The 25,609-nt window shown below is 37.5% G+C and overlaps 1 protein-coding gene across 1 annotated transcript in view; it reads left to right on the top strand.

Annotated features, from left to right (window-relative positions):
• Positions 1–11,984: 11,984 nt before the first annotated feature.
• Positions 11,985–25,609, top strand: part of LOC134477104 (zinc finger protein 345-like) — a 58,829-nt gene continuing 45,204 nt past the window's right edge. The window contains exons 1-2 of the mRNA XM_063254074.1: positions 11,985–12,057; positions 17,956–18,007. Coding sequence (XP_063110144.1) covers positions 11,985–12,057; positions 17,956–18,007 — 125 coding nt within the window. The remainder of the gene's footprint in view (positions 12,058–17,955; positions 18,008–25,609) is intronic.

Raw genomic sequence — 25,609 nt, 5'->3', positions numbered from 1 at the left:
AATTCTAATGGATAAAGATTTCTTTTTCACTAGCCTGTTTCTCTTAACCAAAATCTACTGGAGTATCTTTGTTAGATACATCGCTGAATTAAAACAATAAGGTAGTTAATAAATCTTTCCATATATATAGAATCTGAAAATGATTTTATAAGTTCATGTAAATTGCACAGAATAGTGGATTACATTTTGCTTGACTGCAACTTGCATATAGTACACATTGATTTTTATGGGAGTTACATTATTATTATTATTATTATTATTTATTTTTACAATTGAGATATTCCTAATATTCACATTCATCACAGGTAAATTGAACCTGTACATTATATATTCTGATTCTTCCTTGTGTCATTCTGTTTTGCTCTCTACAATCCCTACTTTCCTCCTTATTTTCAATATTTTTTGTTTTTCCATTGTTCTCCTTCTTTTCTTTTATACTCCCCTTGGCTAATTCCTCTTTGTTTTTGAACAACTGCTTACTCTTTCATTATACCTGTTTTACATTTGCTTTGTATTTACACTTTCAAATCTTCACACCAGTGAGATCATGCAGTATTTACACAAGTTTTAAAAATTTATGTCACTGAAGGAGATTGTGAAAGTGCATCATTTTACCTACTACTGTGTTAAGTATATCATTAATGGCTGGATATTTCACCACTGTATAAAACACCATGCCTTCTTTATATCTTCATCTGTTGATGGGCATTTTGAGGTGTTCCCAAGATTTTAGCATTACAAAATGTTTTCTTATAAATATGAGTTCACACACATCACTCTGGTAAATTGTATTAAATTATTTTGGGAAGATATTAAGTGAGAGAACAGTTGTAGCACATGAGCCCTGTAATACTAGATTCTTTAGGAATGTCTGCATTGATTTCCAGAGGTGTGTATCTGTTTACACTTCTATAAACAGTGAAGAAGAGTTCCTTTCCCAAATTCTTCTTAGTAATTTTTCTTGCTTGTTTTCCTGATTATTTCCCTTTTTCTGTAGTGAGATGGAATCTTAGAGTTGTTTTAATTTGCATTTCTCAAAGGACAAACGTATGGAACTTTTCCCCATATATTAATTTGCCATTTGTACTTCATCATCTGAGAAGAGTGCATTCAACTCATACCCATTTTAGAACTCCGAGTGAGAGTTTTCAGTTTTGGGCCACTTACACTGATGTTTGCTGTTGATGTCACAACTGGATTATCAGATTAAGATTAAAAAGCATCTTGTCCAGTTTGTAAGCATATTATCATAAATGTGTGTTCTTTGTGAAATTATTTTTGTGCACCTATTGAGATGAATGTGTGATCTTTTTCTAACTTTCCATTGATATATATTACATAAAATATACTGTGATTATATTGATTCTGCCATTGCCCCTCATTTACACTCCCTTCTTCCCTGGTGTTCAGTTTCATCTCCAATTGTCTTGTTGCTGCACTTCGTCTTAGAAGAACTACACATGTCATACCCCTGGAAGGTATGGAGGTTCACTGAGTCCTTTCTCAGAAGGAGAGTTTTGATAATATGTAAATAGAAGGTACAGAAAGTGTTAATCAGAGTAATTTTATTTACATACTGAAGAGTTGGTGGTGGACCATCAATAGTGTGAGCTGCACTGTAGTTTGAAACTGGGGAACATTATGTATTTTAGGTAATGGGAATCTGAAATTTGATCACTTACAGTCTTCTTCATTTGGCTTGCCCATGTATAGTATGATAATGAAAGATTCAATGAAGAAAATCCATTCCATATGTAAGTAATGATCTCTTTATACATGAAAAGTCCATTTGCTGCTAAAAAATGGAAGGCTAAACAAACACTGCAAGAAACTTGGGCCAGTTGAGAAACTCCTGGAACCTGGCAGAGGTATATACATAGGTCTTTGTGCATCACTGACTGCATTACCAGTTCGGTGAGCTGAGGGCATGCAAGGTGATTTTCAGCAAGAGCTTTGGAACATTACTGTCAGTGGAGTTTCTCAACTGGCCCAAGTTTCTTCTTCTCACTCTTCTCATTCAGGTACAACCCATCACTTTGCACAATAAGAACATTTTTAATTTCAGAACAAGAGGTGATTTGCAGAGTTTTCATGCTCAGAGAAAGCTTTGAAACATCTCTCCCATTTGTTAGGACCCAGCCCAGTGTTCTGAATCACCAGAGGATGCAGGAGAGTTACTGTGGGCCTGACTGGGCCATCTGTAGTGATCTCTATTCAGTCCTGGCACCTGAAGGCATGTAGGGTGGTTTCCAACATGCAGTGGAACCATTGGACCATCCTTGCCAATGGGTAAGACTCTTTCAAGCATCCTGGACGGCCAGAGGACTCCTGAGGGGTCTATGTGGATCGCACCAGGCGATACCCAGTGACCTCTCTTCAGTTTGGTGAGCTGAGGGCATGCAAGGTGATTTTCAGCCAGAGCTTAGGAACATTACCGTCAGTGGTTAAGGCCCAGTGCAGCATCCTGAACCACAGGAGAATGCATGGGAGGTTCAGTGCGCCTGACTGGCCCCTGCCCAGCAATCTCCATTCATTTATTGGGTTATCATTCTTATAAAGAAAGTCTATGATTCCATTTTCAAAGATAAGTTGACTGCTTGTGCTTCAAAGTATTTCTGCATATTCCAATTTGTTCCACTGATTCTTGGGTGATTTTCTTCTGCTATGCCAATAGCAAAGAGTTTTGTTTTAATCACAGTAGCTTTGCAGTCCCATTTCAAGTCAGAGATTACGATGTCCCTTACCTTGCTTTGTTCTCAGAAAATTTCTGGTATTCTTAGTCTCTTTTGATTCTTTAATCTGTTTATTCCAGTGGTTACAACCCCACCCAGCCTCCTAGACCACTGGAGGATGCACAAGAGGTCCTGCAGGCATGACTGGGCATTCCCAGCAACCTCCATTTAGTCCTGGGAGAGAAGGCACTCAAAGTGATTTCCAGTGGGCTTGCACTTGGAGAAAGCATTGGACCATTGGATCCCACGCAGCACACTGAAAAATTGGGGGGATGCACTGGAGGTTTCCAGCATGCCTATGGGCAGGTTTGGAACATTTCTCAAAACAAGAAATACAGGAAAATGACAAAAAAAAAAAGACCAAAGTGCAATCTGAAACCTCCAGCCCATCACAAGCAAGCCTAGGAGCCATGTACATAGAAGAAAATTTAAGCCATAAACCTGAAATGCCAACATGATAACAATTGAAGTACAGAAACAAATCTGAGAGGCTACCAAAAAACTGAAATCAGAAATAATCTCATAAATACAAGAAGAAATGACAGTGCAATGAAAGAAATGCTGAACACATCTCAAGAATACATAGTGAAAACTTAGAGGAACAGTGCAAAAAGTTGGAAACTCTGAATGAATAATATAAGAAACAAACAGAATGAATGCAGGAGATTCAGTGAGATATACAGGAAATAAAAATTCCATTGAAAGATGGCAAAACTGCTTCAATAAAAATGACGATAGAATTTCAGACTTTGAAGACAAGACTATATCTAGTGAAGAGGAAAGGAAAACCCTTTTAAAAATAACAAGGAATCAGGAAATAATTCAACATCTGTAAGATGATGATGCAAAGAAAACATAAGATTGATAGGGATAAATGAAAAGAACAGGACAACAAAAATGATATCAAGAGGCTATTTACAGAAGGAAACTTGAAAATTTCCCAAACATGAGAATAGAAACTGTCACTTGGATCAGTGTAGCATATAGAATTCCTAATAGCCATAACCAAAATAAAACTATACCCAGACATATAATAATCAACATTCCAGAAATCTAACATAAGAGCAGAATATTGAAAGCTTGTAGAAAGAAGAGCCAGATCAACTATAAAAGAAAACCTATCAGAATCACAGCAGACTCCTCAGCACAAATAGTGATGTCAAGAACAGCATGCATTGAAGTATTGCAGATCCTAAAGGAAAATGACATCCAACCCAGACTGGGTCCTGCAACACTGTCCTTCAGAATGGATGGGGTAATAAAATAATTCCATGAAAAAGAACAGCGGGAGAGCTTCATGATAATCAAATCAACCCTGCAATAATACTGAAAGACATTCTAGCTACACTCAGGAAAAATTCATTAAGCAAGGCACACAATTAAACAGAGTGGAAAGCATAAAGATAACATGTGTCTTAATTACATTTTACTCATCGCTGAGACAAAATACCCAAAGCCCAAAGCCGGGAAAGGAAAGATTTATTTCTTACAGTTTTTAAAGTTTTCAGTCCACACTCAGTTGGCTCCAAGGCAGGAAGGCATGGCTGGTCTGCAGTTCATGGTGGCTTCAAACAGCAAATAGGAACCAGCAAAGAGCAAGACACACCTTCTTCCTGCCATTATGTCACATCCTAGCTCCACCCCTAGGTGGATGTAGTACTAACACCATCAATCCAAGCACTAGACAATGCAAATGTGCAATGCAAACTCATGAGGCCTGGGGGACACAGACATATACAATGACATTCCACCCCTGGCCCCCAGGACTCATGTACATCATTTATACAAGAGACATTTAGTCGACCTCCAAGAGCTGCCAAAGTCCTAAGTTTCAGCATTGCAGAACAGTCCAAGTCCCAAGTCTCCTCCAAGATCTATGGCAAACTCTTTACTGTAACCCCCTTTCCAAATGAAACAAGGTTAAACATTTCTGAAATGCAAAGGCACAAGATAAATATTACCATTCCAAAAGTTACAAACAGGGGAATATAAAGTTTTGGAAACAAAGCAAGTCCAACATCCAGCAGGACAAACATTAAGTCCTAGAGTTCCATAATCAGCATCTGAAGCAATCTGGTGGCAAGCTCCAAAAGGCTTGGGTGATTCCAACCCCCACAGCACTTCTGGCAATTTCAACTCCCACAAGTTTTCTCTTAAATATTCTCTGCTCGCTTTTTGCAGATTCCCTTGGATCATCTACATTCCGGCTTTTCCAAAATTCTGGGGTCTCCACTGCACTTTTGGTGTCACCCTTCCATCTTCACAAATTGCCCTCTTAGGGGGACACTGCTTGGCGAGCCAGGGCCTTTACAATCAAGTGGAAGCCGTCTTACACTCAGAATTTGTGCATTTTCCTTGCATCTAAAATCAGCACCTTGTGGATGGCGCCAAGGTTTGCTGCAAGCTGGAGCAGTAGCCAGGCTTTTCTCTCTCTTGGCTGTAGGGATCAGTTGCCTGGGTTGCAGGGCTCTGTTTACCTTATTGTCATGAAAAGCTTCACTATGTTGCCGCCACTCTGGAAACTCATGTGGCCTCTGTAGCCATTCTGGAACCTCACATGACCTCTGTTGCCATTCTGGAGCATGGCACCCTGCAGCTTTTCCCTCTGAGCAAATTCTTTCACCCGTGCAGTGAGGCTGCAAAGGGTGGGGACCTGATTTCTAGGATGCCCAGGGCCATCTTTCTTATCTCTCTGTTTCTCCTCAGTAATCAAAATCTCAACTCTGTCTTTACAATCCACAGCCTTCCTGGAATTTTCTGGCCAAATTCACAGTATTGCAAATTATCTTGCTGGGTTCTTCGCTCTTGACTTGAAACATACAGCCTGGTAAAAGCTACGAACAATAGCCATGCCACACCCTCAATATTTGATTGCTTTTTAATTTCTTTTTCAAGATTAATCAGTACATTGAACTTTGTCTCAGTCTCAGGCAAAGTCTCTGGGCATGAACAAAATGCAGACAAACTTCCTGCCAAGCTGTAACAGAAATCATGAGGAGTTCAACAACCAATGCAGTCCTTCTTCCCAGCAGAAACCTCCCAAGCCTAGTCTTTACCATGAGGCTTTCTATCAGCCTTCTTGTCTCCTGAGCTCTGACCAATATCTCCTGTACAGAACATCCTAAGCTGTTCTGGCTCTATGCATCCAGGCAACATGTCCAAACCATTCTAAAATGCCTGGAAACCATTTCCAAAGCCTCTCGAAAAACATAGTCAGGTATAATCAAAGTAAACAACATCACTCCTCAGTACCAAAATCTATCTTAGTTAGTTTTTATTAGTCGTTGAGACAAAATACCTGAAGCCAAAAGTTGGGGAAGGAAAGGTTTATTTCTTACAGTTTTTGGATGTTTCAGTCCACACTCAGATGGCTCCAAGGCAGGAAGGCATGGCTGGGCTGCAGGTCATGGTGGCCGCAAACAGAAAATAGGAATGAACAAAGAACAAGACACACCTTCTTCTTGCCATTAAATCACATCCTGGATCCACCCCTAGGTGGGTGTAGCACTAACACCATCAATCCAAGCACTTGACAATGGAAATGCACAAATGCACAATGCAAATGCATGAGGCCTGGGGGCACAGACATCAACCAAGACAACAGGTCAAAAATAAACCAATATATAACAGTTACAATCAGTAATGTGAATGGCCTCAATTCACCAATTAAAAGAAACAGACTTGCAGAATGGATCAAAAAAATATCATCCAACCATATGCTGCCTACAAGAAATCCATCTAATCCAAGAGGAAATGCATAGACTAAAAAAGCATGGAAAAAAAGAATCCATGCAACAAAAACCCCCACCAAAAAAAATCCAGAGGTGACTATTCTGTTAACAGACAATGTGAACTTCAAACCAAGAATGATCCAAAGAGATAAGGAATGTCACTACATGCTAGTTAGGGGGAAACTACAGGAGGAGGAAATAACAATTATATATATATATATATATATATATATATATATATATATATACACACACACATACATTGCTAAATTTGGGAGCACCCGGCCATAAAAAACAATATTAACAGAAATCAAAAATCAAATAAGCAATAATACAATTATAACAGGACACCTTAACTCACCATTGACACAAAGGGCCATGACAACCAGACAGAAAATCAGCAAAGAAATAACAAAACTGAATCATACCTGTTAACAAATGGCCTTGACAAACATATACAGAGGGTTCCATCAATAACAACAGAATATATATTCTTCTAAGCATTGCATGGGACATTCTCTAAATTAGACCATATACTAGCTCACAGGACATACTTAAGTAAATGTAAAAGAATTGAAATTATCACATACATGTTATCAGATATTAGTGATATAAAACTAAATATTAATGAGAAAAGAAACTGCAAAACCTAATAACAACATGGAAATTCAATAATACATGCCTAATCAATTAGTGGATCACAAAGGAAATTAAAGAAGAAATTAACCAATACATACAAGAAAACCAAAATACAAATACAACTTACTACAATTTGTGAGATGTAATGAAAGCAGTCCTCAGAGGAAAATTTATTGCAGTGAATTCCCACCTCACAAAAAAAGAATGAACCCTAATAAACAATCTGGTTCTACATTCTAAATATCTAGAAAAAGAAGAGCAAGCCCAAAGTCAAAAGAAAGTAGGAAATTATAAAGATCAGAGCAGTAATCAGTGCAACAAGGCAACCTTATTAAAAAAGGAAAGGCAAAACTCAATTTCATGTAATAAGGAATGCAAAGGGTAAAATCACTGCACTCTGTGGAAATACAGAAGAGCATCAGCACCTGTTTGGAAAACCTCTTACTCTCAGGTTTGATAACACATTAAAAATGGACAGATTCCTTGAAACATATGAAATACCAAATCTGGGTCAAGAAGGTGTAAAACTGCTGAATAATCCAACAATTAATGTGATTGAAAATGCAGTTAAATCCTTACCAACATAGAAGAGCCCAGACCCAGATGTATTCACTGCAGAATTCTACAAGAAATTCAAAGAAGACTTAATGACGACACTCCTCAAACTCTTCAATGAAATTGAAAGTGAAGCATTTCTTTCTAACTCATTCTTGGAAGCAAATCTTATTCTGGTACCTCAGCCTGAGAAAGATCCACCTAAAAAAGAGAACTACAGGTGAATTTCCTTAATGAACATAGATGATACTCAATAAAATATTTGCAAACAAAATGAAGCAAATCATCAAAAAGATTGTACACCACGACTAGGAGAGATTCATCCCAGAAATGCAGGGATGGTTCAACATAGCCAATTTAATAAATATAACCCACTGTATCAATAGAGCCAAAAATAAGTCACATGATCATTTTTAGAGATGTAAAAAAAAGCTTTGGATAAGGTCCAAAACTTATTCATGACAAGAAAATTACAGAAAATTTTACAATTTTCTGTAGGTGTTTTTAACTTAATATTATAAATGCCACCTATGACAAATGAACAGCATCATATAAAATGGTCAAAACCTGAAAGACTTTACTGTAAAATCAGGCACAAAACAAGGACATCCATTGTCACCACTCTTATTCAACATATTACTTTAAACAGTAGCCAGAGCAATTAGACAAAGAAGAGAATTAAAATGAGTAATTATTTGAAAAGAGGAAGTTAAATTTTCATGATTTGAAGATGACTTGATACTGTACATGAAGACCCTCAAAATTCCATTGAAAGAATCTTAGTTATAATAAATCAATAATAGTAATTTTTCTGGATACAATGTCAACACACAAAATAACAATAGCATTTCTATACACTAACAACAATATAACTAAGACAGAAATAAACCAAATCCTTCACAATAACATCAAAAAATATGAAATACTTAGGAATAAATCTATCAAAAGAAGTAAAAGATCTGTTGAGGGAAAATTATAATACCCTGAAACAGAAAGCAAAGAGAACCTCAGAAAATAGAAAGACGTCCTTTGTTCATGGATAGGAAAAACAAATATTGTGAAAATAGCCATTTTCCTAAAATTATTATACTGATTTAATGCAATGCCAATGAGAACATTAATAGCATGCCTCATAGATCTAGTGCAATCACTTCTAAAACTCCTCTGGAACCAGAAGAGGCCTAGAATACCAAAGACAATTTTACAACACAGACTAGGCAGGAGGTATCACTATCCATGTCTTAAAGTTATACTTCAAAGCTACTGTAATAAAATCAACATTGTCCTGGAATAAAAACAGATCTAAAGATCAATGGAATAGATTAGAAGTTACAACTACAACTACAAACACAGTTATCCACCTTGTCTTTGGTAAAGGGGCCAAACACATTGACTGGAAGAAAGATAGTCTTTTTATTAAATGGTTCTGGGAAAATTGACTTTCTGTATTGTATAGCTAAAATTAGTCCCATTAATATCACCCTATACTAAACTAAAGTCCAAGTGGATCAAAGATTTAAATATTAAAACTGAAAAAATAAATCTGCTGGAAGATATAGTGGGTATAAATCTTGAAGATATAGGGGTAGGTGGAAAATTCATGAACAAGAGCCAAACTGCAAGGGAAATACTTCACAGAATCAATAACTGGGATCATGTCTTATTAATGAGTTCTGCATGTTGAAAGAACACTCTAACACAGTGAAAAGAAAATCCACAAATTGCGAAAAAAATCTTAGTGAATTGTTCCTCAGACAAAGGATTTCTGTCTAGAACATATAAAGAACTAAAAATATCAGACCCCCGAAATTCGAAGACCCAATCTAAAAATGGGCATGTGAGATTAATACACAGTTCTCAAAGAAGAAATACAAATGGCAAACAAATACATGAAAAAATGTTCGTCATCATTAGTCATTAGAGAAATGCAAGTTAAACGAATCTGAGATTCCATCTCCCTCCAGAAAGAATGGCCAGGATAAAGAAAGCTAACAACAAATGCTGGAGAGGCTGTAAGGAAAAAGGAACTCTTCTGCACTGTTAGTTGCAGTGCAGACTGTGGAGGTCAGTCTGGAGATTCTTCTAAAAGCTGAGATTGGAAGTCACATTTGACACAGCAATTCCACTTCTGAGTTTATTCCCAGATGAACTGAAAACATTATACCACTGTTATGTATGTGCACTGATGTTTATAGCAGCACAATTTATAATAGCTAGATATTGGAAACAACCTTAGTGGCCCTCAATAGAGGAATTGATAAAAATATGTGGTATTTTTATACAGTGGAGTACTACTCAGATATAAAGAATGATCACACTGAGATATTTATAAATAATTGGATACAATTGAGACCATATTCATAATTGAAATAAATCAAACTCACATGTTAAATACCATATAGTCTCACTAGTGTAAGAAATAGTAAGTATACATAAGATTTTATGGTAATCATGGTTTCCCAGTACATTGATTTGAAGTCTTATAATGTTTTAATTAATAGCTTGGAATGGTTTTATTCTGTCTTGGTTTATTTCATTATGTGTAATGGTATGATCAGCTGCTTTGAAGAGCACAAGGTATTATGGCAGCAACTGCTGATTTACTACTGTCTTGTTTTGAAATCCTATTATGCTTTTGTTCTTCTATTTTGATTGGCCCCTTCCTGTTGTGTCTTATAGGTGATAATATAAACAAATTTTAAGGAAAATGAGATGGTATAGTAGCCATATTTCATTTTCTGCTGTTTGATGTGAATTCCTGTAATACTTCCATTCTCTTGAGTGGTTTTATACTATTTCATTATTCTTGAAGATGAAAGTATGCTCAAATATTGCAAAGAGACACTATGGTAGCTACTGTTAATATCTGGTTGTTTTGTTGAGAAGTGATGTGTTGTTTGCATTGTTCTGTTCTGATTTGCTTTGTTCTGTGCTCTTTTGTTTTATTCTCTATAAAATATAATAAATAAATTCAACACCAGTCAATTCCATGCATACGAAACCCTTGTTATTTGTTTTTGAATATTTGATATTATTTATATTTTTAACATAGAAAAATGGTTGCATTGCATTAATTATGATGTATTCTCTTTTGAAAAAAACTATTGTTTGATCTATCCTAGATGTTAAGTGTGGCGTGATTCCTTCCCTGAGAGTTTACTTATGTTAGAGCCTGTAATTATACCCTGTTCTTTGACTTTTGAAACTTCAGATTTCTTCTTTATTAAAATTAATTCTCCAGATGTTCATTCATTTTTAGTGTTTTATTGACATGCATTTTATAATTTATTAGAACATTCAGAAACACTTTTTAGGAAACCTATACAGGTGCACTCTGTGTTGTTTGGTCTTCAGAATTAGTATAATGTTCTTTCCTTTCTTTTGATGTGATTTCTAATGTCTATGCATCATTAGAGGCGCAGTGGTCCCCAGACACAGGCATTACACAGATGGGGCATGCTCCTCAGCGCTAGAGTCTTCATTTTCTCATGGCATCCCTTACTAATAATGTCTTATTTTGACATTGATGCCACTTTGTGGGAAGAGGGGTTCAAGGTTTCCTTTTATACCATGTCCTAGTCTGCAATTTCTTAGCACTCTATTTCCTTGGTTTTATGTCTGAAAAATCTTAAGTCTGTCTACTGATTACAGCACATAATGTAACTGTTAACGGGTTCATTGAGGGAATTGTGGAGATATACCTCAGCATGTTGTGCACAATGAACACAAATTAACTTGTCCATTAAAAACTAAGTATTCTTTCTACAAAGATCCTCTCTGAAATGGAAACCTCATTCCAATCCCATATCCATATTGCTGTTCCTACCCTTTGTAAGAAACACACTTCCAAAGTGTCGGCTTTTCAAGATTTCAGTCTGAATTCAAATATTCTTAATAATTGTGTCTCTGTCTGGTTCACTGGAGGATCATTTCCTAGTAGAAATATGTGGAACAATTCACCCAATGCTTTAGTGTGTGTCCTCAAGTAAGCGGGACACTTCCTCCTAAGATTTCTTTTCCTGGAAAAGGGTTAATTGTAACATTTAGAGGGGGGGAAATGGCAAGAAAGAAAAATGCATAAGTTCAGTATTAGTGCCATAAAACCTCCAAGAGCATCAAAACAAATTCCTGATGTGCATAAAATAGCTATATGATAATCATAGTAGCATCGAGAAATACTTAGAAGTAATTGTAATTAATTCATTATTCACAGAATGTAAAACATTAGAGGAAATGTTACCTGAAGGGTTATTCAGCATAGAGGCAAAATTATCTTCATGTAGAAGAGTATATATTTGGCTCAATTATTTGAGAGCCTGCCTAAGAGATGTCGCTAAAACCTCTTGTGAGAGTGGTTGCTGCTGCCTGTGGCCCGGGTGTCTGTGAGAAGCAGAGTGTTGGTGAGTGACGTGATTGATGAGTAGTTTGACACTGTGTGTTATGTGGGGGAGGGAATAAAACTCCAGGAAGATCCAGGCAGCAAAAGCAGTGATAGAGGCGCTTGTACCACCACCTGCTGGAACTTTCTCCCTGAATTGGGAGACCAGACCGGCTCCCCACCAAAGGGTAAGAGTAACAGCTGTGGCTGGGAGCTCAACCCAGCTTGTGGGAACTTTCACCCTGACCTGGGAACCCAAGCTGGTTTCCCACCAGACCCGGGACCAGCCCAGTTCAGAGACTATAGCAGCTATGGCTGGGAGCTCCGCCCAGCCTGCAGGAACTTTCTCCCTGACTTGGGGGACTAAACAGGCTCCCCACTAGACCAGAGACTAGACCGGAAGGGTAAGAGTAACATCGGTGGCTGGGAGCTCTGCCCAGCCTGTGGGAACTTTCCCTGTGACCTGGGGACTCAGGCCAGTCTCTACCAGACACGGGGACCAGGCCAGATCAGAGATGGTGGCAGCAGTGGCTGGGAGCTCAGCCCAGCCTGAGACACTCTTCCTGGCCTGAGGAGCAGGCCATGGTTCCCTGCTGGGTCCTGTGAGTGGGGCCATCACAAGGTACCCCATCCCAGGCTGGTGGATCTCTCTCCCACACCTGGAAAAACACTTGAAGCTTCCAAATACAGGAAAATGATAAAATGAAAGTCTAAAATGCAATCTCAAACATCCAGCCCATCCCAAGAAAGCCCAGGAGCCATGTGCATAGAAGAAAAAACATGCCACATGACTGAAATACCTGAAATAATGGTAACCGAAATAAAGAAGCAAGCATGGGAAACCCTGAAGGAATTCAAACTAGAAATATTCTCTCAGATGAAAGAAGAATTGATAAAAGAAATGAAGCAGATACTAAACATAGCTAAAGAAGAGGCAGTTAAAAAATTAGAGGAACTAAATGGAAGGATAGAATATCTGCATGAACAGTATAGGAAGCAAACAGAATACATAAAACAGATGCAAAGAGATATACAGGAAATCAAAAACTCCATTGAAAGTTGTAAAAACCGCCTCAGTGAATGTGAAGATAGAATCTCAGACCTCGAAGACAAGATTGCAACAAGTGAATAGGAAAGAACAGATATTTTAAAAATAACAAGAAATCAGGAAATAACAATTCAACACCAAAAGGATGACACAAAGAGAAACAACATAAGATTGATAGGGATAAATGAAAAAGAAGGGGACAACATAAAGGATGTCAAGAGGATATTTAGAGAAGTAATAGCTGAAAATTTCCCAGACATGAGATTGGAAACTGATATCAAGATCAATGAAGCATATAGATCTCCAAATAGTCACAACCCAAATAAATCTACACCCAGATATATAATAATGACCATCTCAGAAATTGAACAAAAGAATAGAATATTAAAGGCTGTCAGAGAGAAAAGACAGATCACCTATAAAGGACAATCTATCAGAATTACAGCAGACTTCTCAGCACAAAAAATAAAGTCAAGAAGAGCATGGAGTGATGTATTTCAGATCCTAAAAGAAAATGATTTTCAACCTAGGCTGATGTACCCTGCAAAACTGTCCTTCAAATTTGATGGAGAAATACTATACTTCCATGAAAAAGATCAGCTGAAAAACTTCATGATTACCAAGCCAACCCTGCAAAGAATACTGAAAGACAGCCTAGATACATTTAGGAAAAAACCACTAAACAAAGCAGACAGTTAAACAGAGCAGAAAGATAACATGCAATGCCAGAAAGATAATATGTCAACAATAAACCAATTTATAACAGTTCTTACTATTAATGTAAATGGTCTCAATACACCAATTAAAAGAATCAGACTGGCAGAATGCATCAAGAAACAAAATGCAACCATATAGTGTTTACAAGAAACCCACTTAACTCAAAAGGATATTCACAGACTCAAAGTCAAAGGATAGAAAACAGCATTCCATGCAACAGGAACCCAAAAAAAAGCTGGAGTAGCTATTCTGTTTGCAGACAAAGTGAACTTCAAGCCAATAATGATTAGAAAGGATAAATAAGGTCACTACATGCTGGTTAGGGGAAAACTCCAAAAGGAAGATATAACTATCTTAAATATATATGCACCAAACTCCAGAGAACCCAGTTATATAAAACAAGTACTAACAGAAATGAAAAACCAAATCAGTAGTAATACAATTCTGACAGGAGATCTTAACACACCACTGACACCAATGGACAGATCAACCAAAAAGAAAATCAATAAAGAAATAAAAGAACTGAACTGCACCTGTGAACAAATGGACTTAATAGATATATACAGAGTATTCCACCCAACAACAACAGAATACACATTTTTCTCAGCAGTACATGGGTCATTTTCTAAAATAGACCATATATTAATTCACAGAACATATTTCAATAAATGCAAAAGTGTTGAAATTATCCCTTGCATGCTATCAGACCATAACGCCATGAAATTAGTAATCAATGATAAAAGATGTTGCAAAAATCCCACAAACACATGGAAACTGAATAACACACTCCTGAGTAATCAGTGGGTCACAGAGGAAATTAAAAAAGAAATTAAGGAATACCTACAAACAAATGAAAATACAGATACAACTTACAGGAATCAGAAGACAATAAACACCATTTTTGATAAAGACAACTTGAGGCCTCACTGTGGGCAATGAGTTTAACCCATTATGCTGATGTCTCTGGCTCTAAGATTTGTTCCCATAGAACCTAAGATTTTGTGTAACAGCAGCTCCCACGACCCGCTTACCTTGAGAGACATAACTGCTTTTATCAGAGAAGTAGGATGGAACTCTAGACAGTAGCTTATCCACTAGATAAGGTCGATGTTCCGTGAGGTGATCAATGACCTCAGTACAATTGTGGTGAGGCGATGAGGGGTCATCCTCAGGCAGCAAAGTAGCCGAGTTTGAAGCTGCTGTTTTCAGAAATAGTGCCTGATAATGTATGGCTCAGGAATTAGGCATCCATCAGTCTGGTGGGGCCTTGATGAGAGTCTCCAGTGAATAGGAGGAAACAATTAAGAGTTTGTGTCCAAAAGTCAATTTTTAAGCCTCCTTTATGAGGGGGTCATTGATGAAACCACCGCAGACAGGGTGGCCATCTGGCTGCCACAGAACCAAGTCTCTTGGAAAGGTAGGCAACAGGCCTCTGCCAGGGTCCCAAACTCTGGATCAGTCCTGTGGCTCCTAGAAATTTTGTACTTGTCTTTTAGTCACAGGGACTGGAATCCGTTAGATGGCTCACAACAACCAGTGTAGTCTTTTTGTGTAGACTGGTTCTGACAAGGTCGGGGGGAATCGCATCAGAGCAGTTACTTTCTCGGCTGGCCTCTCTGATGTGCTTGTTACTCTTTGAGCGGCCTGATCTGCCAAATTGTTTTCTCAGGTGAATAGCAGCAATCTGCTGACAGCCAGACTGCTGCCAGCAAATCTAGCATCTGTGGAGCCCTCTTTTTTTTTTTTTTTAAATCTTAGCTCTGGCCGAGGTTAAGAGACCTCACTCTTAATAGATGGCTCTATGTATATGTATAGTAGCAAAAGCATATCTACTATCAGAATAGATGTTTACCCTCTTTCTCGTGGCTAGTTTTAGTACCTCAGTCAAAGCAATAAGCTCTGTCTTTTGGGCAGAGATGCCAGGCTCTAACCGTTTAACTCAGAGTACCTCCTTTTTGGTGGTCACTGCTGTCCCGGCCACTCATCTGTCTCTGCCATTCTGGATGAAGCTGGTTTCATCTGTGAAATTTCTCAGGTCACTGTCAGGCATAAGGGTGGCTGGGTTTAAAGCTGAAGAAGTTTTGAAAACTACCGATTCTGGGTCTAGGAGCAGGGCCTAATAGTGTGAGATTTTAGCATTCACATTTTCGGGAGGGGTTTTGTTAAGAGTCTCTAAACTGTGGGAGGTCACTACAGAAATCTCCTGTCCAAAAGCGAGTTTCTTAGCCTCTTTTAAGTAGCATTGTCACAGCGGCCAAAATTTCTAGGCATGGAGGTCACCCTCTTGTTACTGGATTGAGCCTTTTGGAAAGATAGGCTATAGGCCTCTTTTAAGGGCCAATGACCTGGGTTAGGACTCCTTTGGCAATGCCCCTGAGTTTACCTATGAACAAAATGAATGGCTTGGTAACATCAGGGAGTCCCAGGGCTGGGGCCTCTGTCAAGGCCCACTTGAGCTGCTGCAAGATCCGTTTACATTTATAAGTCCAGTTTAGTGAGTTTTTCTCTTAAGAGAGCCATATAGGGGGTGAGCTGTTTCAGTAAAATTTAGAATCCACAGCCTGGAGTATCCGACAGCTTCTAGAAATTCACGCACCTGTTTCTTAGTTTCTGGGAATGGGATCTGCAAGATAGCCTGGGCTCCTTTTTAGACAAAGTCCTCCTTTTTTTTTTTTTTTCTTTGCAATTTGTAGCCCAGATAAGTCACAGCCTGACAGCACGATCAGGCCTTTTTAGCTGAGACTTTATAGCCTAATTGCCCCAAAGTCCTTAACAGTTTCTCAGTTGCCTCTCGATAAGCTTACAAGCTTCTGGGGGGGTTGAGGCTATTAACAAGTCATTCACGAACTGGAGGAGCACTATCTCAGGGTGTTTTTTTTTTCTTTTTTTTCCCTAAATTTTAAAAGATCTCTTGTGTTATCTCTGTCAACTGGCTGAGGGGCATTTTCTCAAAAACTCTCAAACCTTTGTAATCTTTTTTTTTTTTTTTTTTTTTTTTTTTAACATGTGGGGCCGACTGAGTTGCAAAGAGAACAACTGGCAATGCTGGGGAAACCCCCTTACCTTTGGATGTCCAATCGGGGTGGGACAAAGGGAAAACATGGTTTTGGCATTCCGGATCAGAGAGCAGGCTTTTTCTGGATGGCACACCACCCTTTGTCCCAGGGTGTCACGTGTCAGGCCATCATTTTACTGAAATTAAATACTTAACAAAAAGAAGCTTTTTCATACGTAACAAAATTGTGCCATATAATCTCCCAGATGTCCACAGCACATGTAAGAACTTATATCTTAACTCTATTATCATCTATAATCTCATATTAATGGAAACACCTTGCAGCAAAGGTTTAGAATCTTATAAATAAATCTACCAAAACTGATCTAATATTGTCAAATTTTGAACACATTTACTTCTTGTCAAACCTGCTGTTTTCAGTACTATAACCAAGACAAATAAAATTTACATCATCTCGTGCTTTTTATAACTTACAATATACCTCCAAGTTTTATCTTCTTTCATATTCTGGCACAGCCAGACATTTTTACTTGAAAACAAACCACTTTCTTTGTCCCTCCTTTTTACTATTACCAGTCAATTACCTTTTCTCTTGCTTCTCAGACAACATTAAAACTCACAACAGAACCCTTGAAGTCACCTTCTAGTAGTCTAAATCATATTTAATTATTTTATGTCTTTTTACCACATTAAAATGCTGTTTTGTTTTGTTTTGTTTTTAAACTATAACCTTTTTACTGGCTCAATTACAGTATGACCTGGTTTTCACTTGGTAAAGTTGATATGATTCTTAAAAACCATACATATACACATATATGTGCACATATGTTTACATTTTAACCAGAAAGAAAAATACTCTTTTTAAAAGGCATGCCAAGGTTGCAAGCAATCAGTTGAAGACTTATATATTAAACAAGGCGCCACAACATTAAAGACACAAACAAAGGTTGTTTCTTGCACAGTTTGGTGAGCTAAAGGAAATAATTTTTCTTATTATGAACCTTGGATCTAATAAGCCATATGGATCCTGCAACAGAAATGGGCAACAAGCCCCTAAGTTAGTAACAAGTTTAAACAGGCAACCAAGGAGAGGGCATTTTTCCCTCAGCTGTACCATCATTAATCATGTCCTTTTTAAGCTGGAGAGAAAGATTGTGAGCTCACTCTCAAACCTCGGGCCAATGGTCTAAGGTAAGGGAGAGAGGAGATGAAGTTGTCTGTCCCATCTTATCCTGGAGAAAAAGAGAATAATAACAACAAACAGGGAAGACACAGACAAACACAAAAAGTTTACATTTCAGAACACAACTCACAAGCCGGCATCATGCACACACATACCAAAACCACCAGGTGGAAACGAACCGGCGGAGTATTCCACTGCGAACGTAGCCATGTAATGGCTACATCCAATGGCAGGAGCGACCTGCCCGACTCAGCAGGAGCGACCTGCCTACCCAAACTGGTGAGCCACCAACGAATGTTCCTCAGGGGAACTTTGGGGCGTCCCCCAAGAGAAACAAACTGCCTTTGAAATCAGAACCAAAGAAAACGAACGGTTCAGGGCAGTAAAAGAAAGAGGAGAAAATAAGTGATCGATCAAGATGAAAGAAACAAAAACCGGCCATACTACTTACGCCAGAGAGGTGCCGTTGGGGTCTCCCTCTGCGAGGAGGTCTGATCTCAGTTTGGTCTCGCTGGGGCCTCCAAAATGTTAGACCGGTGTCACAAGGAAGACTCCAAGGGCCTCGCTGTCATCTAAGAACAATGGGGTTTTTATTATTCCGTGTACACGGGGTCCTCCAAACAGGTGGAAACGGAGAACCCTGAGTTGGAGCAGGGCTGGTGTTTTTAAGGGGGAAAAACTGCAGTGTAAGCATTTATTACAGAGGCCAATCATTACAGTTAGTGCGGAGCAGTGGGCATCTTATCTGTCTGCTATTGGTCAGTTCATAAGGGGTGACCAGCAGGTCAGAGTTAATTAACTGTCTTTGTTCTGCACAACTTGTCTTTAAGACACCTGGTTTCTGTAGACTTAAGTCTGACATATTTTACAACCTTGATTAGCATAATGGCAGGCTCTATCTCTGAGTTCCCTGGCACAGCACATCCCCAGCATATCACAGCCACAGAGGTTGTTTTTATTTCTGCAGGGCTGAGTTAGGACTGAGTCACGAGGCCCAGTGCTGTTTCTAGCTGAGAAACAGCATCTTGTTTTTAACCTTTAAATTTCTGGTTCTACAATATATCCAGCAGAAATTCATGTTCTTTTAAATTTAAGAATGAATTTTAGGTACAACCAAGGTTAAGAGAAGAATTATTTATTGAGTGAAAGAATGCTTCTGTGAGAGAGACAGAAGGGGTCCCATGTGGATTGCCAAAGACTCTGCACTTTCCAGGAATTTTTATAATGTAAAACAATGAGATGAGGCAAGTCTAAAGACAGATTAAGAACTCACAAGACAGGCAGGCATGAGATGTAAAAGAGCTATGGTCAAACAATCAGTTTCCTTCCGCAGGTAAAATTGACTAAATCAGAGAAAATGGGAATTTGAGTCATGTAACAAGCTAGCATTCTTTATGGATCAGTGACTTTTTCTGTATGGGGTTGTAATGGCAACTCCTGTCTTCTCAAGGTGATCCATATCTAATCCCTAAGGATTATACTTAAGGGTGTGGTTATATTTCTTTGCCATATATCTTGAGATCTGGTCCACAGCAAGTGGTGTGTGTCTCTTCCAAAGTCACCAGATATCTGCTCCTCTGTGCAGGCTCCTTCTGGATCCTAGCCCTGTCTGGTGCATGTAATATTTCTAACTATCTCAACTGCCAGTGAGAAGATGACAGAAATATGCTATATTGGTGGTGAAGGTTGTGCCTCTGCTTTGCTGGAGGGAATTGGATCCCTTTCTGTAGTTTACACAGTCCTTAATGCTCAGAGTCTCCTACATCATCCATTGTATTGCTAGGGACTCAGGCATGCACTACCATGCCTGGATCAGTGTTTTATTTTCATGTCATGAAATTTCACCAAGAATTCACTGTTGGGGTGAAGTAAACAACACTGAGTCAAGGTGGTGCACAAATTTAATGCCAGCCTCTTGGGAGAGTTAGAAGTGTTTAAAAATCAAGGCCACCCTGGATAACTGAACAAGAAGTTTTTCAACATGAGATGCACATTGAAAGTTTATGTCCATCTCAAATTATCTTTTCTAAAGTCCATGGGGCTTGGATAATGAAGAAAAATGTTTGAGATTAAACTTATATTGAATTTTTAAGTTGACACATAGTTTGTGCTAGTGATACATGGCACAATGCAAAGTTTATAGGCTCATGTTGGAGAATACAGAGATGAGTCTCGGGTCTCTGAAAAAGGACACCATGCATGAACAACCAATGAATCACAGTGTCCTTCATTCAGTGAGGTACATGTGATATTTAGCATTGTATTATGAATTTCTTTGTTATATCTGAAATACAGATCAAATCAGTATTCAGTAGGTTTAAAAAAACTAATGCTTAATGATAGCACTTGCAATAACAGGTTTGTTTTTTGTGCATATTCAATTCATTTTGTTGTCAGTTAGTTTTAGTTTGATCAAGTCATTTTACTTAGGAAACTCAAATATCTCTTTTGTGTCATTCCTTCCAGTCTTCTTATTGTCCCCTGTAGAACAGGAGCCTGACTTACCCAGTTGTTTCCAGTTTGGATAGCTGTATTCACTTATTTCTCTTGAGCAGCTCTATCAGGAGAGCAGTGCAATTCTGTTTGGAAATGTCAGCACTACTCTGGTTATCTTGTGTCTGTGTTTCCCTGGATTTTTTTACTTATTGTTGTACTGACATGGCCATACAGTCATACTGCTTGACCTATACCCCCAAGACAAGAGGATGAAATGGAAATTTTAAATTAGCTTAAACTGAGCTGAGAGGTTAGCATTAAGTTTATAATTAGACATTACAAGTGTTTTTGTAATGTATATTTTAATGTCATCTCTGTAACACAGGTTCAGGTTTATAATTTCAACTGAGTGATGTGGTTTATCATCAGAAGGATTCATATTTTCAGGAGGTTCATCTCTTTAAATGGAGGGGAGTTTCTAAGGTATCTAAGACTTTATTAGAGTATGGACTATATGCATATTTGTGTGAGCACACAGAAATCATTCAATAAGGTGACTAGAGCATGAAAATCAATAGATTCAGCTCCTGGGGCCTTCACTCAAGTAGAATGGGGGAGATGACAATGCCCAGGAAAAATAGGCAAGCACATTGTCTATTTTGTGATTAATTTTTTCCACTTAAAATAAGATTTGGGCATATTTGGTTTTTCATGATATGAATTACTGCTTTAAATCCATGAGCATGATGTAGTACTCATTGAGTATGGCAAGCTGCAGAATATTGGAATGATTGTGTCTAATGTACAGATAATTTTGTGAATCTTTTCCTTCTGAGGAAGGGATTCTGGTGGTTATAGGCCTTTACTGGTAAAATGTTTCTTTATGTTCTGAAAAAATTTAAGAGAATCTGAAAATAATTACTATGTATATAGAATATCTGTGAAGGGAATTCTTAGCAAAATAAAGATTAATATTTTGTAATGATTACTGTGGTGTGTCTCATGATAAGTATGAATATCCCAGTCCATTTTTAATGCTCTGCAGTTCTTTGTGGATTACTGATTTATAGCACATGGCAAATGACTCACTTTCTATATGCTTGACAACAACCAATATGACCTGGCTGGAATAATAAGGGGAAAACAAGTCTGTTACTTTTCTCTTCATGGGCACAGGTATTTGGCATTGCCTTATGATATTGGCCTCAGGTTGTTCATGCTCTCAGAATCAAATCTTCAACATTTGAGTGGAGATTCTTCAGCAGAGACAGAGTATGACAGGCAGGGGCCATCCACCAGATGTAATCTTGTGGGTCATGTTTCCTTGTAACATGAGGCCACACCCAGACATGTCTTTCCTAATAACCTCAGTGTTCAACACTCAGAATGTGACAGTAGAAGTCTAGGCATCAGGCATGCAAAGTTGGGTACATTACTTTAGAAAAATTAGTAAGCCACAAGAGATTAACTTTCATTCCATGAGATGGAAAAGTCTATTACAGAAAATATACCATGCTGAATCCTTGTCTTCTCACAAGGCCAAATTGAGGGTGGGACACTGCATGCAGCCTTTCTTCTTCTCTCCATTCAGGTTTAGTTTTAATAAGTCTTGAATCCATTGTAGTGACAACTGCTGGATATTTTAACCCAGTCATAGGAATTGCCAAGGACATCTAACTGTGATAATTAAAATAATATGTGGTCTCAAGTAGAGAGATAGTATCCTCTACATTGTGTTTCATTATAATGATGTAGAATTCCAGAATCAGTGGACACACACTCACAATTCCCAGTCCTTCTAGGATGTTTAAAAATCACATGAGAATTTTTTTAAAAGTTTAATCAATAAATTTTAACAGACATATTACTATGACTATGATGAAAATAATTACTAAGACCCTTCCAGGCATGTGTAAACTACTGTCTTACATCTAGGGTCATGCAATAAATGAGTAAACTGTTGAATACAGTAGGTTCTATACCTTATAATGATAAAAATTGGATGTTATGGTAGGAATTTAAAAAGCAGAAAGTGAAATAATGCTGTAAAGGACAACTTGCAAAGGGGTTGCCTGTTAGAAATAAAAATTGATCTGTGAAGTAGGGCATTCACATGTACATTCAATTTTTTAAAACTGGGAATCAAACTCATGATTCCACATTGCCAAATAAGCACTGTGCTGCTGACGTATGTCCCTGATCTTGTACAAGAATTTTTTTCTCTATGTGCAGAAAAAGAAGCACCATTGCTCATGTGATTATTATACCTCATTGATAGTGAGGTATCAATGACTGGACATGGTTGAAAAGGACACACTAAATGATGCACATTGTGCTCTTTATATGTTCCATATGTAGTGTTCATATTTTTTTTTAAATTATGTCAGTGTGAATAGCACGTGGTACAATGCTCATAATTTCAATACATTGTTGACACCAATTTTATATTTACGTGGCAAATATCTATTTCAATCCAGAGATATTGTTTGTGGTAAATTATTTTGAAATTTCTATTAATTTTTATTGCAACTTTAATTTTTTCACCATATAGACCACTATTTGAAAGTGAATATATTTGTATGCATTCCAACTTATTCTTTGCTAATTTTTTCATCTTGTGTATTTTCTGTGTCCACTGACATCAATGTAGGATATTTTTCCTCAGATATTTATGTATTTAGTTACATTAATTACTCAGTAATGCCTCTAATACTTCTAAGAGATTCTTCTCTATTGTTCTTTGGAATCTGCACAAATATAGAGCAATGAAATATCATATTTCTTGTGGAGTGATTAATATTTTTATATTGTAGCAATTTTCTCTAGCTCTCTCTGGAAACTTAGCTTCCAGATGCTCAGGGATGGACCTGTTATGTGCTCTGCTGGCCCTAGTCTCAGACTTCCCAAAGACTGCCATGCTGAGTGATGCCATACATTCAGCTCACAGCTGCTCTGTTGAGCCTCCCTCTGCATTATGTTCTCTAATGTTCTACAATTGAATTCTTTGTTCTTTTCCAGTACCTGCATTCACTGTTTTTAATATGTTTTGAGGCATCAATTTTGAGGAACTGAAATAATTCTAAATGTACATTCATTGTCATGGAGTGTGAAATCCTTAATTATTTAAGCTTTTTGTTGAAACATGTTATTTAAAATTTGTGATTTAATCTCTCATTTAAGAGCATTCATAATTTTTCTGCTTTTCAATTATAATTTTATTCCAGTATTGTGTAAGAGCCTGCTTTGCATGACTTCCACTCCACTGACTATGTTACATTCTATATTGCTGCACTGAACCTGGGTTACATGTGTGAATACGTCTTGGCTTGCTGTGAGGACAGTTTGCTATGTCTTTCTGTGAGAAAACATTCAAAACAAAATATTTTGTAGATGTTAGAAAGAAGTCGCTTGTGTGTAGATTTTCATAAACTCCATAGTAAAGGAGTTTGTGAAACTTAAGAATAAATCTAATTATTTTGTCTTCCAAGCTTCAATATTGTTTGGTTATTTTCACAAATGTGATTTAGATTTTCTTTTCTATTCATTATTTCTCCTGGATCACATAAGTTTTGTTTATTTTTAGATTTGTGCTCATTGATCTTAACTCTATGTAAAATCTTTGTATTGTGTTCCCAAGAAATGTTTTCTTGTTTAATTCCAATCTTCATGGATTTCAATTTCTTCTAATTTTCATGGCTGCGTGATTTTCTTCAGAGGAGAGTTTTGCACTAACTGAATGTTTTTCAGTATAAATTCACTGTAATTCATGTTTCTGTTTCCCATTTCAATAGTTCACCAATGCACATAGGCAAGGATAGAGTGCAGGCCAGATTTCTAGGGACATACCTGTTTCTTTCTGAATGTCAAGTAACATATTGTACTTTCTTGCTTAGAAGCACAATGCCAGCTGAATTGTGACATAATATTCTATTTCCATGTGGATGAATTGAAGGTTTTCTTCCTTTTCTGAGATCCCTTTTTCCACTTGTATGAATGTTGGATGTCAAATGTTTTCCTGTTTATTATGCAAAATGTTTACTTGCGCAAAAATATTGAATGTTTGTAGGCTTTTTTTTTCTCTAACTTACTTCTACAGTAGTTGAAATAATCAAACGTGCTTGTATTCTCTTTTTGGTACTGGAAATTGTACTCAGGCCTTTGCAAATGTCAGAAAAGTGTTTGTACCATGGAGATATATCCCTGATACAAAGATGTGATTTGTCAATGACTGTAAATTACTTTTAATTTTCATTTGGTATGGGAGTTTGATGAATGACCTCATTTTGTAGTCTGAACTGTCCTTGTTACATAGCCCAAGATTGGCACTGTATCCATGGCAAGTGTGAAATTTGTGGTAATCCTCTTACATCACCATTTCAAGTGAGAGAACAGGCATATACTACTCCATTGGACTGAAATCTTCCTTCTGCATTTAGTGACCAGTTAATTTGCTATGCCTCAATTTTTACTGCATTTCAAATATGTTTTTCCACCTTATCTTCCTTTGCACCCCAGTGGAATTTCTACTATATAAGTACAAGGAGATAAGTTAGTAACCCTCAGCTATAGACTTATAGCTGCATTTTCCCTAATTTCCTTGTCTATAAAATGGTCAAATAAAACTTTTATGTCATTAAATTTTAATAATTCATAAATCTCCTTTCATATTCCACTAAATATTCATCTATAAATCTAGACTCAATACAATAATGCTGTTGATAAAGAAAGAGGAACTCAGTGTTATGAATAAACAAGTATTTTGTGAATGGTGCTTTGTATGCTCACTCTTTGAGGTCTGCTTTAAAGTAAGTGAAAAATTACATTATTGGTGGCCCTCAAGGACAAACCGTGCTACAGTTCTGTGATTGCTTTGGCAATGTGTTATAGTCCAGTGTCAGTGTTACTGGGTGACTATATTTGAATGTATTTGAGGTTTGATGACCATGATATGCAGTTAATAGTTGAAAAAATGAATTTCAGTTAGACTATTTATGAGAGGAACTGAGATATATCAGGTTGTGTGTGCCAGAACTTCAGGACCCTTGTCATTATTTAGGAGACAGTGACCTTTGAGGATGTAGCTGTGAACTTCACCCCAGAAGAGTGGGATTTGCTGTCTCTATCTAAAAAGAAGCTTTACAGAGGAGTGATGTGGGAAACATATATGAATATTA

Source organism: Cavia porcellus, unplaced genomic scaffold, assembly GCF_034190915.1.
Source record: "Cavia porcellus strain 051 isolate PalLab524CR breed Dunkin Hartley unplaced genomic scaffold, mCavPor4.1 scaffold_7, whole genome shotgun sequence".
Lineage (NCBI taxonomy): Eukaryota > Metazoa > Chordata > Mammalia > Rodentia > Caviidae > Cavia > Cavia porcellus.
This window is presented reverse-complemented; position numbering and strand designations above follow the sequence as displayed.